The sequence below is a fragment of the Drosophila mojavensis genome, unplaced genomic scaffold (assembly GCF_018153725.1).
Source record: "Drosophila mojavensis isolate 15081-1352.22 unplaced genomic scaffold, ASM1815372v1 contig_136, whole genome shotgun sequence".
Classification (NCBI taxonomy): Eukaryota; Metazoa; Arthropoda; class Insecta; order Diptera; family Drosophilidae; genus Drosophila; species Drosophila mojavensis.
Genome location: NW_025318667.1, coordinates 17,265,650 through 17,278,003, shown reverse-complemented (window position 1 = coordinate 17,278,003; position 12,354 = coordinate 17,265,650). Strand labels below are relative to the sequence as shown.

Genomic DNA, 12,354 nt, shown 5'->3' with positions numbered 1-12,354 from the left:
TGCATCCACACGCACGCACAAGCCTGCGCTCTGCTAACTGCGCAGTAAGCAGCGACTGCGCTTGGGCTGCGCTGCAGTGTGGGCAATATTATGAGAATTTATTTGTTGAATAATTTCTTTTGTAGACATAAGATCTTAATGAAACTTTTAGAGTGTAATTATATGATAAATATGTGTGTACATTCCAAAGCACAAGTCTCTAGTACTTGAAATGCGTTTTTTACAAATTGGGGGAAAAGGGGGCGTGGTATCCAAAATCTGTAAATTACAAAATCTTTGTATCGATTAACTTTATATACAACGCAAATTTGAAGACTCTAGGTCTAAAAGTGTTCAAATTAGGCTGAAAAAACAATGCCGATTTTTCGATTATTCTCGATAAAAAAGTTATCGGATGAATTATCGAAAAAATAAAGCAAACTCGTACTGCGTATGGTACACACGAGTATGCATGCCAAATTTCAGCTCTCTAGCTCTTGTAACTTCTGAGATCGACGCACTCATACGGACGGACGGACGGACGGACGGACGGACGGACGGACGGACGGACGGACGGACGGACAGACGGACAGGGCTATATCAACTCAGCTCGTCGCGCTGATCAAGAATATATATACTTTATGGGGTCTGCCACGCCTCCTTCTGCCCGTTACATACTTTTTCACAAAACCATTATACCCTGATTTCCCATTTTCAATGGGTTCAGGGTATAATAAAAAGAATAATATTTAAGATAGAAACTATTTCTAATAAAATACAAATAATATCTCAGATAGCAACTATTTCTAATATGTCTAGGAGCAAAAATAAATAACTTTTAATGTTGTATATTTAGTCGAAAATATGTTTTAACATTAATAGAGCGAGTGAAGCATTTGTATTAGTGCTCAAAAATGAGGACTATGAAGACTATAAGACTTTTCGTGTCACAGACCCTTCGTATGTCATACCAGGCTTTTCACATTTGAATTATCCCGATGGAGAGTTTGTTCTCCGCCGGCAGGGCAGGGCGTGACAAAAATCATTTGAATCAAATGTCAGACAATTGACCATAGGTATAGAATCCAAAGTTTTTTGATAACAGATGAATGTTAAGGGCAGTAAAGTATGGCCAAAGTTGGATAAATTAGCAGAGTTATTAAAAACAGTGCAGTTTTGAGAAATACTTTGCAAAATGCCACTGCGCGACAGTAAAACAAATATTTTATTTATCCAAGTAGATTACTCTAGAGTGAACCAAATGTTCGAGTTAGAGAGGTGAAGAGTGAGACAGCTGCTTGGGAATTTCTCAACTGCCTATATTTGATTACGACTTTGTAGTCCAAATTTGGACTTTTTGAAAAAAAAAAAGAGTGTACGATCTTTGTATGTTTAGCACAGCAAAAATGCCGTCGCATTGTTTAGTTTGAGCCTAGTTTAATCAACTTCATTTAATTTTCTTGGTATTACAAAAAAAAAAAAAAAAAAAAAAAAAAAAACAACAACAACAACAACAACAAACTTTAAATATATGTATATATGTAGAAAGAACAGAAATGACGGTTGCTTGTATTCAATCAATCACAATATAGTGAAAATTCCAAAAATAACAAAAATAAACTAATAATATAAAAATAATAATAATAATAAATAAAAAAGGTAAAAAAATAAATAAATAAATGTTGATTTATTCATTTCAACTTTTCTGACAGTAGTGAGTCTAAAATGCCAATGCAAGAGAGAAATACAAGAGTTTAAATAAAACTAATAAATGCATCCAGATTCTGTTAATTACAGTGCACTGTAATGCTTGAAATGTTGTCGAAAATCGTGCAAAATTGAGCTCTATGAAATGAGTTTCATAGGCTAACTTGGCTGTGCTCAGGAGATATCACAACTGATCTGTTGCATTTTATAAATAATCTGAACTGATAAATGTCGAGTGCGGAGCAACTCTTTTTAGAGCGTCAACGTGCGTCAATGGAATCTCTAAATCAGATTCACATTCCACCCAGAAAACGAAAAGCCGGTAACTTGTTGATAAATATGTATATACATATATATATGTATATATATATTTTTTTGCTATTTAAGTGCGCCAAGAGTTGTTTAGAAGAAAATGTATTATTCGATTCAAGTTCGAATTACAATTTCATCTAAAGGCAATTATATATTATGATATGGTATACATGATATATACATATATATATATACATGTATAAGACTGTCTCTATAATATACATTTAATTTGTCTGCTAACAAATGTTGTCTAGCGATAAGATTAAAGCCACAAATCATTAATATAATTGCAATTGGTGGAAATAAATCTAGGTTCGATTTGATTTTGTTTAAAGTGTTTTTTTTTTTTTTTTTCTTTGTCACAATTTATCAATTTATTTGTTATATCAAAAAAATGATGTTATCGAAAATGATAAGCTGATTAAATCGAAGGCAGTTAATTCGTTTGATATATGAGTGTATATACTTATGTATACTTATTCTTATAATTATTAATTCAATACAATGTTATATCTATATATTCATACATTTATCTAGATTCGCATTATGCTAATATAAAGAAGAGTCCAAGATCATTTGCTCTATGATCTAATACACAAAGCTGCCAATTGAATTAAGCAGCTTTTTGTATGCCAATTCAAGACGACGAAATTACATAAAAAAAAGTTCTAAGAAAAAAATTAAATAATAAAAAAAAAAGAAAAATAAGTAAATCTTATCTCTTTGGATTGCAGATAAAAAAGAAAAAAAAAAACACAACGCCTCGAGTGTGAAAAGGCGCGCTCTTTTGTGAGTGTGTGTGGGTGGGTTATAGAGTATGGGCCTCGGGTACGGCACGGATTGGCTTGTCTTATCGCAGGCGCTTAGATAAAGAGCCGCGTCAGTGGCCAGGTAACCAGGTAACACAGCCCTGGCACAGGTACCCCAGCGCATTGGGCTGTTGCCTCTGAGAACGTGGGATCATAAAACCCATGATGTCAGCTTGGCATATGTGCCTGTCTCTGTCAAGATTTCAGTTCAAAGGTTACTTTTGGCATGAACTTGACTTTGCAGGCAAGAAATTAAATTGATAAACTTGGGATTAAGCTAGGATTATTAATATATGGTTTATGTGTATGTTTGTATATATTTGTTTGTTATTGGTAATTCTACTGCTTACCTAATGAAATTTTCCCAAATGAAGCCAGTCAGAATGTTGTAGTCATACGACTGCGGGATACCCATTCAGGGCTCAAACACTGCCAGATGCGGTCTCGGATTTGCCCCGCCCCCAATTGATATACATATATGTATACCATTTTTGTGCAAATCAATATATCCAATATATTTATATCCAAATATCAAATCTCTAGCATAAATATCATTGAAATGCTTAGACAGACGGACGGATACATTGCACTAAGCGAATGTACTCATTTCACTTTCATGATGAGTATGTGAAGCTAGACAGAAATTATTGTTTATTGACTGGCAACTAGAGCGAAAATTATGTATATTTAGTTTGGCGCGTTTGTATCTTATCTTGAAAACAATCAATGCTTAATTTATGTCGTATCAAAATGTTGAAAATTTAGTCACGATCTGGTGCCTGTAGGGCAACACCACAAAAATGCCTGGCTTATCAATGTGAAATATCTTTATAGACTCAACAGCTTGGTAACAGACAGTGAAATTGTTTTAGTTCTGATACTTTTTTTCTCCTCTTAAAATACTTGTATATGAAATGTATCTATTTGTGTGGAGCAGAAAAAAAAATCAAGAAAAAGAAGGACTTAATTGTCCAAATTGATTAAGTATTTCTCGATCATTTGGTAATTTGTGTTCACTAATCTGCGAAACAAGTATTTCTCATTAGCGTTTTGTGAATGGCTTTCCGTTTACTTAAGTCGGTTCTAGGTGATATGTTTCAATTAATGTAGAGAATTTTGAAAATTGATCAATCAAAATCTTTCCATAGAACGATCGCAAATCGTTATAAGAAATGGAGGAAGTTCTAAGACGAATATCATGCTCAATTATCTTCTATTCTTCTAATATTTATATATAAATCTACAAATATTTAATTTATACTTTAAATATAATTACAAAGCAATCAAATGTAAACAGTTTGCAATGAATGACTGAAAAAATATAAATATATACATATGTATGTATAGTATATTCATTTGCAAATCGGAGAGCTTGTCATCAATGCAGACTCGAACGGGTTGCTTGGATGGCGTCTCCGTCTGTGCGTTATCAGCTTGTTGCTTCAGCTCGTCTGTTTATTGTTGCTATTAAGTGCAACTGCAACAGCAACTACAACAACAACTACAACAGCAACTACAGCAGCAAGAACTGAGCAATGATAATTCATAGTGAACGCGAACAACTTCACAAATTGTGCATCAATTGAGCGCCCAAAGTGCAATAATAAAGCTCAACTTGATGTGCAATTGGATGAACAATGACAGCTGGGCAGTGATGCTATATATATGGTATACACATATATAATATATAGAGTCCTAGTCAAAGTCATCTACAGCAAACATAAACTGTGAAATCAGAGCGCAGCCATGTAGATATATATATATTTATATGTATATATGTATATATATGTGACAGATGCTGGACTCGTATGCATTTTGCGTACAATCGAGTTCAATGACCTCTGTGTCTCTAGCTGCATCCACGTTGCATTATCAGCAGCACGAATGCGTTGAAAGTCGAACCATTTTTGCATTGTGTTCGCATAAGGCACTTGATTCGGTGTCTCTGTGTATAAACTACAGACATACATACATGCATATGTAACGAAATTCACCATATATACACATACATACACAAACGTATAGATATAGATGTTTTCTTGATCGAACAGCGTTGCGAACACCAACTGCTAAACGCACTTTGCTGCAATTTTTGATTTCTTTTCATTTTGTCATGCTTATCGGGGAATTCTGGTTCCAACAGGTTTTATCTTGATTTTGTTTTATATATATTTACCTGTTCCATCTACGCGGCTTCAAAAATATTTACAATTTGTGTAATAATCTGTAGATTGCTATCTTCAACAGATGTGTTTGTGTATAGGGCTTCAATTATATATAAATATTACGTCTTAGTACGCCTTACGTTCTAGACTGGTTTTCATTTATGAGAAAAGAACATGAAGCAAGGGTTCTTAGTCAGTCGGTCTTTGTTAGATTACGCCTCTGTCCTCTGTACTTGGTATTGAAAATAGCTCTTCGGCTCTTATTTCAGTAGCTGATTCTTGGAAAAGATCTTCATATTACCATAGTAACAAACAGTTAATACATCGTATTACTGTTTTTTTGTTTGCTCTCGAATTGAAATTTGAATCAACCTTAAGCTTTGGGTTTTAAATTCGGACATTTAGCTTTAATAGGCTTCGCTTCTAGCAAAGTCTGGAAGTCATTTTATACAAATTAGTTATGAGTTTTTTATGAATTATATATGAATATAAAAAAATGGTATATACTTTCGTAATTATATATTTTTATTAAAAACCTATTAATATGGTTAAAGATCTTTATAATCAGAATGCTCCGAATACAATTATATCAATAATTTGTGGATATATAATCATAGACTAGTCTTTTCCGACTTTGCATCTACCGCCGGGTTCTACCGTTTCTTCGAATCTCTTCTCTGCCTTTTTTCTTCCTTTCTCTGTTATCTGCTCTTCTCTACTCGCTCCTTCGCTTGTATTTTCTTTTATTCCAGTCAGTTTTCTTCTCTTCGTTATTCTTCTCTTTTTTCTCTTATCGTCTCTTCTATGATCTTGACCTCTCGCTTTTTTCCTTTCTCTACTCTTCTCCCTCTCCCATTGTTTCTTCTCTTCTCTATTAATTATTCCATTCTTTCTTAGCTCTTCTTTTCTCTGCCCTTCTCTATTCATTTCCATTCTCCTTTTTTCTGTTTACTTTCCCTCTCTTCATTGCTTTTCACTTTCCGTCTCCTCTTATCTCCTTTCATTTGCTTCTACGGCCGGAGCCCATATTACAATAACGTTAAATATTGCCTGAGTGGAATAGTTAAGTTTAACCTATTATGTTTTCTCTTCTTCTTTTCTAGGCATGCGTATGACCATGTCCACAAACTCAACGATGAGTCCTCGCATCCATCGCAAAGGCTTTCGCATACCATCGAAAAGACAGCCGGGCAAGGGACTGCCGGGCAAATTGCACACTATAGCCAGGGTAAGCATATCATCATATACGATATGTATTTATATTTTACTTAAATCTCAAATATTATCGTATGGTTCTGCAGACGGGTCCGGGGAAGCTAGTGCCAGGGAAACGAATACCACAGAGACCGCATCCGCCGCCCTGCGACAATTCCAATGACAGTGGCTTGGGATTCGATCAGCACACGGAGCTGCGCAATGGCACTGCCCCGGTTGCTGTCGATGCCAGGAGCAGCAACCCCAGCAGCAGCAGCAGCAGCAGCAGCAGCAGCAGTAGCAACAGCAGCAGTTGTAGCAGCAGCAGCAGCACCAGCAGCAGCAGCAACAGCAGTGGCATCCCAGGCAGTGGGCAGCATTCAAATCTGATAGTAAATAGTGTGACTGCAGGTGCGGCAAGCAGCAGCTCCTTGCAGCAGCAGCAGCAGCATCATCAACCGCAGCAGCAGCAACAACAACAGCAGCAACAGCATCCGCATCAACAGCAGCAACAACATTCACCGCAGCAGCATTTAATACGCGCGATACCTGTTTCAAGGTGAGTCCATCTACCCTTTCGTTCAATCAGCTGTTCAGTTCTTCTCACACACTCACCTGCATCGATTCATGTACACACACTCACACACACACTTACGCACACACACACACTTACGCACACACACACACTTACGCACACACACACGGACACACATGGGCTAGCTGTTGAGCTGAATTTATTGCAAATTGAGACGCGCTCAGTTACTGGGCCACTGGATTGTTTAATTTCGCCAAAGCCCCTTCGATTGTTGCTCTATACATAATAATAAAAAATATATATATGTGTGTGAGAATCGGTTTAGTTCCGAAGTTGAAAATGCTTGGATCTTGGAGTACGGTTACCATATCGTTGGATCACTGATCGCTGACCAACAGCAACGCCTTTCAGTAGTGAGCCGCACTTGCTTTCGTAAGGAAGTGCTTCAAAGTTGACTTGACAAAGTGACTTCACTTTTACCAATTCCTTGGCAGCATGAGGACGCTGTAAGTGCCGCGCATCTATCAGATCTCGTCGCGTTAACTCGAATGTATTCATTGGCCAAGTGACGTGAGACCAGTTCACACAACATTTAGATAATTGCATTCATGTCGCGCGCCTCATGAAAATCTCGGGACATTTGCATTTCAATTTTCATCGCTCAGCACATTTTCTCAATTGATAAATGTTTTAATCAATTTCAAACATTTTTCTCGCTCAGCTCATTTATTTTATATATTTATATAAATGGTGTTTACAGTGGCCGCTTGCCGGTTTTCTCTTTAACAATTTCGTTAAAATGAATTTGTATGAGATTTTTGACTATGCTCGATATTCATTTTATGATATATATTTACTTGTGTGTTTGTGTATTTATTTGGATAAATTAAGATCTATTCAAATGGTTGGATTTTTCAATTTTCGCTTAACACTTTAATAAATAATAAATAAAATCGAAAATAATAATAATAAAATAAAAATAATTTAAATAAAATTGAAATTCAATAAAAAATAAAAACATACAAAAAAATTATAATAAATTAATAAAGAGTTTTAATGAAAAAAAAAAAAATCGCAAAAATTAAAATTTGAAAAGTAATATAACAAACCCAATTAAATTAAATCAAAAATAAAATTTGTTAAATAATAGCAAAGTGAATAATAAATAAATACAAACAAATCCCAACGTGATAATAAATAAATACAATTAAATTGAAATAAAAATCAATTTAAAATTAAAAAATAAATTAATAATTAAATTAAATTAAAATAATAAAACAAAAATAAATTGAATAAAATAATAATAATAAATAACATTAATAATTTGAAAAATAAAAAATACTTCTCTGCTCTGAAATACAAACTATAGAAATCTAAAAAATATTTTAAATATTCGATTCGTAATACTTTACAATGAAAATTGTAATTATATTGAAAAGTTACATGAAAAAAGAACTTATTTATACCAAAAATTAATTTAAAAATTCCAAAGAAATATTTTGCATTACTGAACTTATAATAATTTATAACTCAAGCAATTTATGAGTTCTTTAAGTTGAAATGCAAATCAAAACTAAATAATAAATAACAAAAAAAAAAAGAAAAACTTAAGAATTTTGGGTTTATGGACAGGTTTTGCGCGATGAATTTAGCTTTTTTTTTTTTTATTTTATTTGCTGGTATTGTAGGTCAGGGTGAATGTGTTTAGAGACTAGTATTATTCTTTGGAGTGTATGTGTGTGTGTTTGATTATATAGTAAAATAGTAATACTTATGACCCATTATTATTTCAATGCCTGTAATTGAACTGTATCTTATCAACTAATTCTATCAACTGCAGCTGAGATTCAGTTTGCCGGCTACTCGAAAGCCTCCTGCTTATCGCCCTTGTCTTTATGTCACTCAGTAGAATAAGACTTAGTGAAAAGTGCTCTGTTTTGATTTATACAATTCTTAATCGTTTAATGGACTCAAACTGGGTGCTGCCAACTCGTTTTCGCTAAGCCTTAACAAATTGATCGAATTGATTGATATAAATGCAAAATCAATATATTATTTCAAGAAAAATCATGTAAGAACGTTGCAATCGAACGAATGCCTCCAGATCCCATACCATTTTCCGATTTGCCATTGGAATATATATGTACATATATTATTATTTTTGAGTTTCTAGCTCTAAAACAGTAGAAAACACAGTTTTCCCAATATGCGACGGCTTCAATGGGCGTAGATATATCCACCATATCCTATTGATTTTTTAGGGCTGTCAACATATATTAAACTACAACTATAAACAGGAAATTTTAATACCGATTTATCTTCAATTTCTTAATATAATATTATATGTTCACCATTTGATCAATCTATCTCGACTTGAGCTTTTTGTATTCCTCTAGAGATTAACACTTATATATATTTATTGTATATTTTTGTATGTATTTTATTACGCATACGTAGTATCATTGTGTGTGCCTATGCTATGCTGTGATGTCTAGAATTGAATGACTGAATGCTCAAATCACAATTTATTATATATAAATATTTATAAGGTTATGACATCTTCCGTACATTAGGCAGACACTTGCGTCGACTTCATTCTGATTTCTGTGATTCCTGCCTGTATATAAATAGATATTTGGAATTTATTACGTATACGCCATGTTGTGATACCAGCAATTCTAGTGATAATTGCCGCACATAGATTTTTCTTTGATTAGTATTGCAAAACTTTCAATTATGCTCGCTCAAGCAGGGAGAAGAGTCCATACAGTTTCTTTTTGTAGCTTATGCTGCGCAAGTTGGAGCCTTGAATGTGAAAGTCAGAAAACTTGTATAGACTCTTTCGGTTGTTTATACTTCTACTTGTAAAGCTAGAATTTCTTAAAGGTCACTTCTCTAAGTATAATCTATACAACAAATAGTCGCTCACACGGTCAACAGAGTATATTCGCATTTTCTTTCTAAAGATTTGAATCTGCCCTACTCTCGCAAATACCATTGTATACTCTTCTGTGAGTTTGAGTGTAAAAAATAGGATAATTTTTGACTCTACTTATAATCGATGTCTCCCATTGCTTTATAGCTAATTATAGAACTAAGTGGTTCTTGAATCTGTAATTTATACTCTATCTATACTGTAGACCGCTTAGACAGATCTAATTTTTGTAATCAATCCGTTTGAGTGTTTGTTATGTGTCATGAGTGTATACATTAAGTGATTTTTGAACGAGTATTTTGCAGTCAGTTGTAGTCGACTGAAACGTTCTAACCTGTACCGAATCGCTAATTGCTGATTCTGCTATTACTGATTGAGATTTTGCACGTTGTCAAATATCAAGTTATGTTATGAAATGTTTAGTGTCATAACAGCACTTGTTTATTTATATATGTATATATATGGGTATATGAGTGTATATATATAGAATTAATATATAAATATATACTGCTACCTTTGACTATATCACCTTGACTATGAGCACATCGGTTTCGATTCTATGCAATTGCCTGCATTGCAATGCCGTTACAGCAGCCCTTATAGAAGCTATCATATAATTGTATTTGATCTCTGGTATTTTGGCTTTAATTCTGAACTAGTTCACTGAAATTTGGGAATCGAAATAGGTATATCAATTCCATGACTTTGATTTAGTTGTCTTCGCTGAATAGTTCCAAGAACTAGCTAAAAAGAAAATATTGTTTGATAGTTTTGAAAGTAGTTCTCTAGTTCCAAGAGGCTTTGCCAACTTCTGTTTTTCTTGCTCAGCTAGTATTTTACAACGTTTTTAGCTACTTGGAACTAGTTCAGTTTGACAAATTTTCTCTATTTTTTCATCATAAATAAATTATATATACATTTGTATGTACATGTATTTGAACTAGCTCAAATGAACTAGCTGCTTGGAACTAGTTCCAAGTTCAGTTTGACAAATTTTCTCTATTTTTTTCACCACAAATAAATGATGTATACATTGGTATGTACATATAGGCACATGTATGTATACTAGTTCAAATGAACTAAGTCATTGTGCACAGTAAGAATATTCAAAGGTTCGTTGCAACTTGTAATGCTGTTCATCTTCTTGGATGCTATATCAAAAGTTGCATTAAAGCCCCGTTTAATGGCGTCTGTTTATATGTTCCCATATCTTGAGTTTATTTTTACCAGTGCTTTGATTGTAATTTGATATAGGTTATGATAACGCGAAGGCTTGAATTACACAATTTGAAACCAAATATATGTATTTTATTGAACACCATCTCAAACATGATTTTGATTATTATTGCCAATAATGAAATTTGTCAATAATATAAACAAATCGAATTTTGCACCAGATCAGAGTAGCAATAATATTGTTAATAAACAGCTCAAACCGCATATACTCAATATAACTGTATGTGTCCATAAATATATATATATATATATATGTATGCATATATGTGTACCTAAATATAGATCGCGTCATGCTCAGAAAATGCTAAACTATCTGGATGAAATCGAATCGAACTCTTCGCCAACATTCGTGGACGATCTGGTGACGCCGCCGAGCAACGATGAGGACACCGGCTTCGGCACCGACAGTAATCAGGCAACAGCGACAACCACAACAGCAACATCGATACCGTCGCTCAGCTCCGAGTTGTTCGGTGGTCTATTTAGCACAACGCTGCGCCATAAGACAGCTGATGTGGTGCTCACTGTACAACAGCCACAACAATTGCAGCAGCAGCAGCAACAGCAGCATTTCCAGCAGCAGCAGCAGCAGCAACACCAACAACAGCCCCAGCAGCAACTATTTCAGTATCCCGCATTAAATTTACATCTGCAGCAGCAGGAAGCCACCAGCGAGGCGGAGAGCAGCGGCAGCAGCGGTGCCAGCAGTGGCCGCGGTGGCGGCAAGCACCTGAAGCGGCGCAAGCTCGAGTGCAATCAGGTGGAGCTCGACAACGATGATGCGTGCAGCGAAGATGAGTTTATACGCAAAATTGCCACCGTTGCGGCCGACAACAGTCCGGGCGATGAGCCGAATACGGCACGGGAAACGCTGAGCTATGCCAGCAAAGGAAGGAACAACAGTGAGCCAAAGTAAGCGGGCGAATTCCCTTCCTCTTGTTCTTCTTCTCCTCTTCTTTTTTTTTCAATGAATGAAACACAAAGGCTAAATCAACAACCAAACTCAAAAACAAACAAACAAGAAAATTTTAGAACATTTTGCATTTGTTCAGAATGAAACTGAACAGATCTCATCTTAAAAAAAAATAAATTTGAAATTTTCACTTGAACAAATTTGTTTCATATTTCTTCATATTGAGATCGAAGAACTGATAAAATCCCAGCTAAATTATCTAAATTGTATAAATCAGATGAAATAAAAATTTGGCATTTAAAATCCATAAAACAAGCTAACAAAAATGTTTCAAAATTGATTATTGTTTTTATTTTTTGTATAAACAAATTTATTAAAATTCTTCAAATCAACAAAGTTTAATTCGTTTAAATAATAAAAAAAAAAAAATCTTACACTTTTTTTTAAGATCTTCAAACGCAATGTTTGATATTTTGAAAAAAAATGTGTTGAAAATATTTTGAAACAAGACTTATGAAAAATTTTTGTTTTAAAATTTTTTAAAATAAAAAAGATTTAGAAAAAGTTTA

The 12,354-nt window shown here is 34.2% G+C and overlaps 1 protein-coding gene across 6 annotated transcripts in view; it reads left to right on the top strand.

Moving 5' to 3' along the window:
• The window catches only part of LOC6584070 (nuclear factor of activated T-cells 5), a 53,004-nt gene that overhangs the window by 28,339 nt on the left and 12,311 nt on the right, over positions 1-12,354 (top strand). For 4 of the 6 annotated variants that reach the window (XM_032731995.2, XM_032731994.2, XM_032731997.2 and 1 more), the window contains exons 2-4: positions 6,076-6,200; positions 6,274-6,725; positions 11,155-11,784. In XM_032731995.2, the coding sequence (XP_032587886.2) occupies positions 6,076-6,200; positions 6,274-6,725; positions 11,155-11,784 (1,207 nt within the window). The remainder of the gene's footprint in view (positions 1-6,075; positions 6,201-6,273; positions 6,726-11,154; positions 11,785-12,354) is intronic. The other 2 variants (XM_032731998.2, XM_032731996.2) reach the window with 1 other exon arrangement.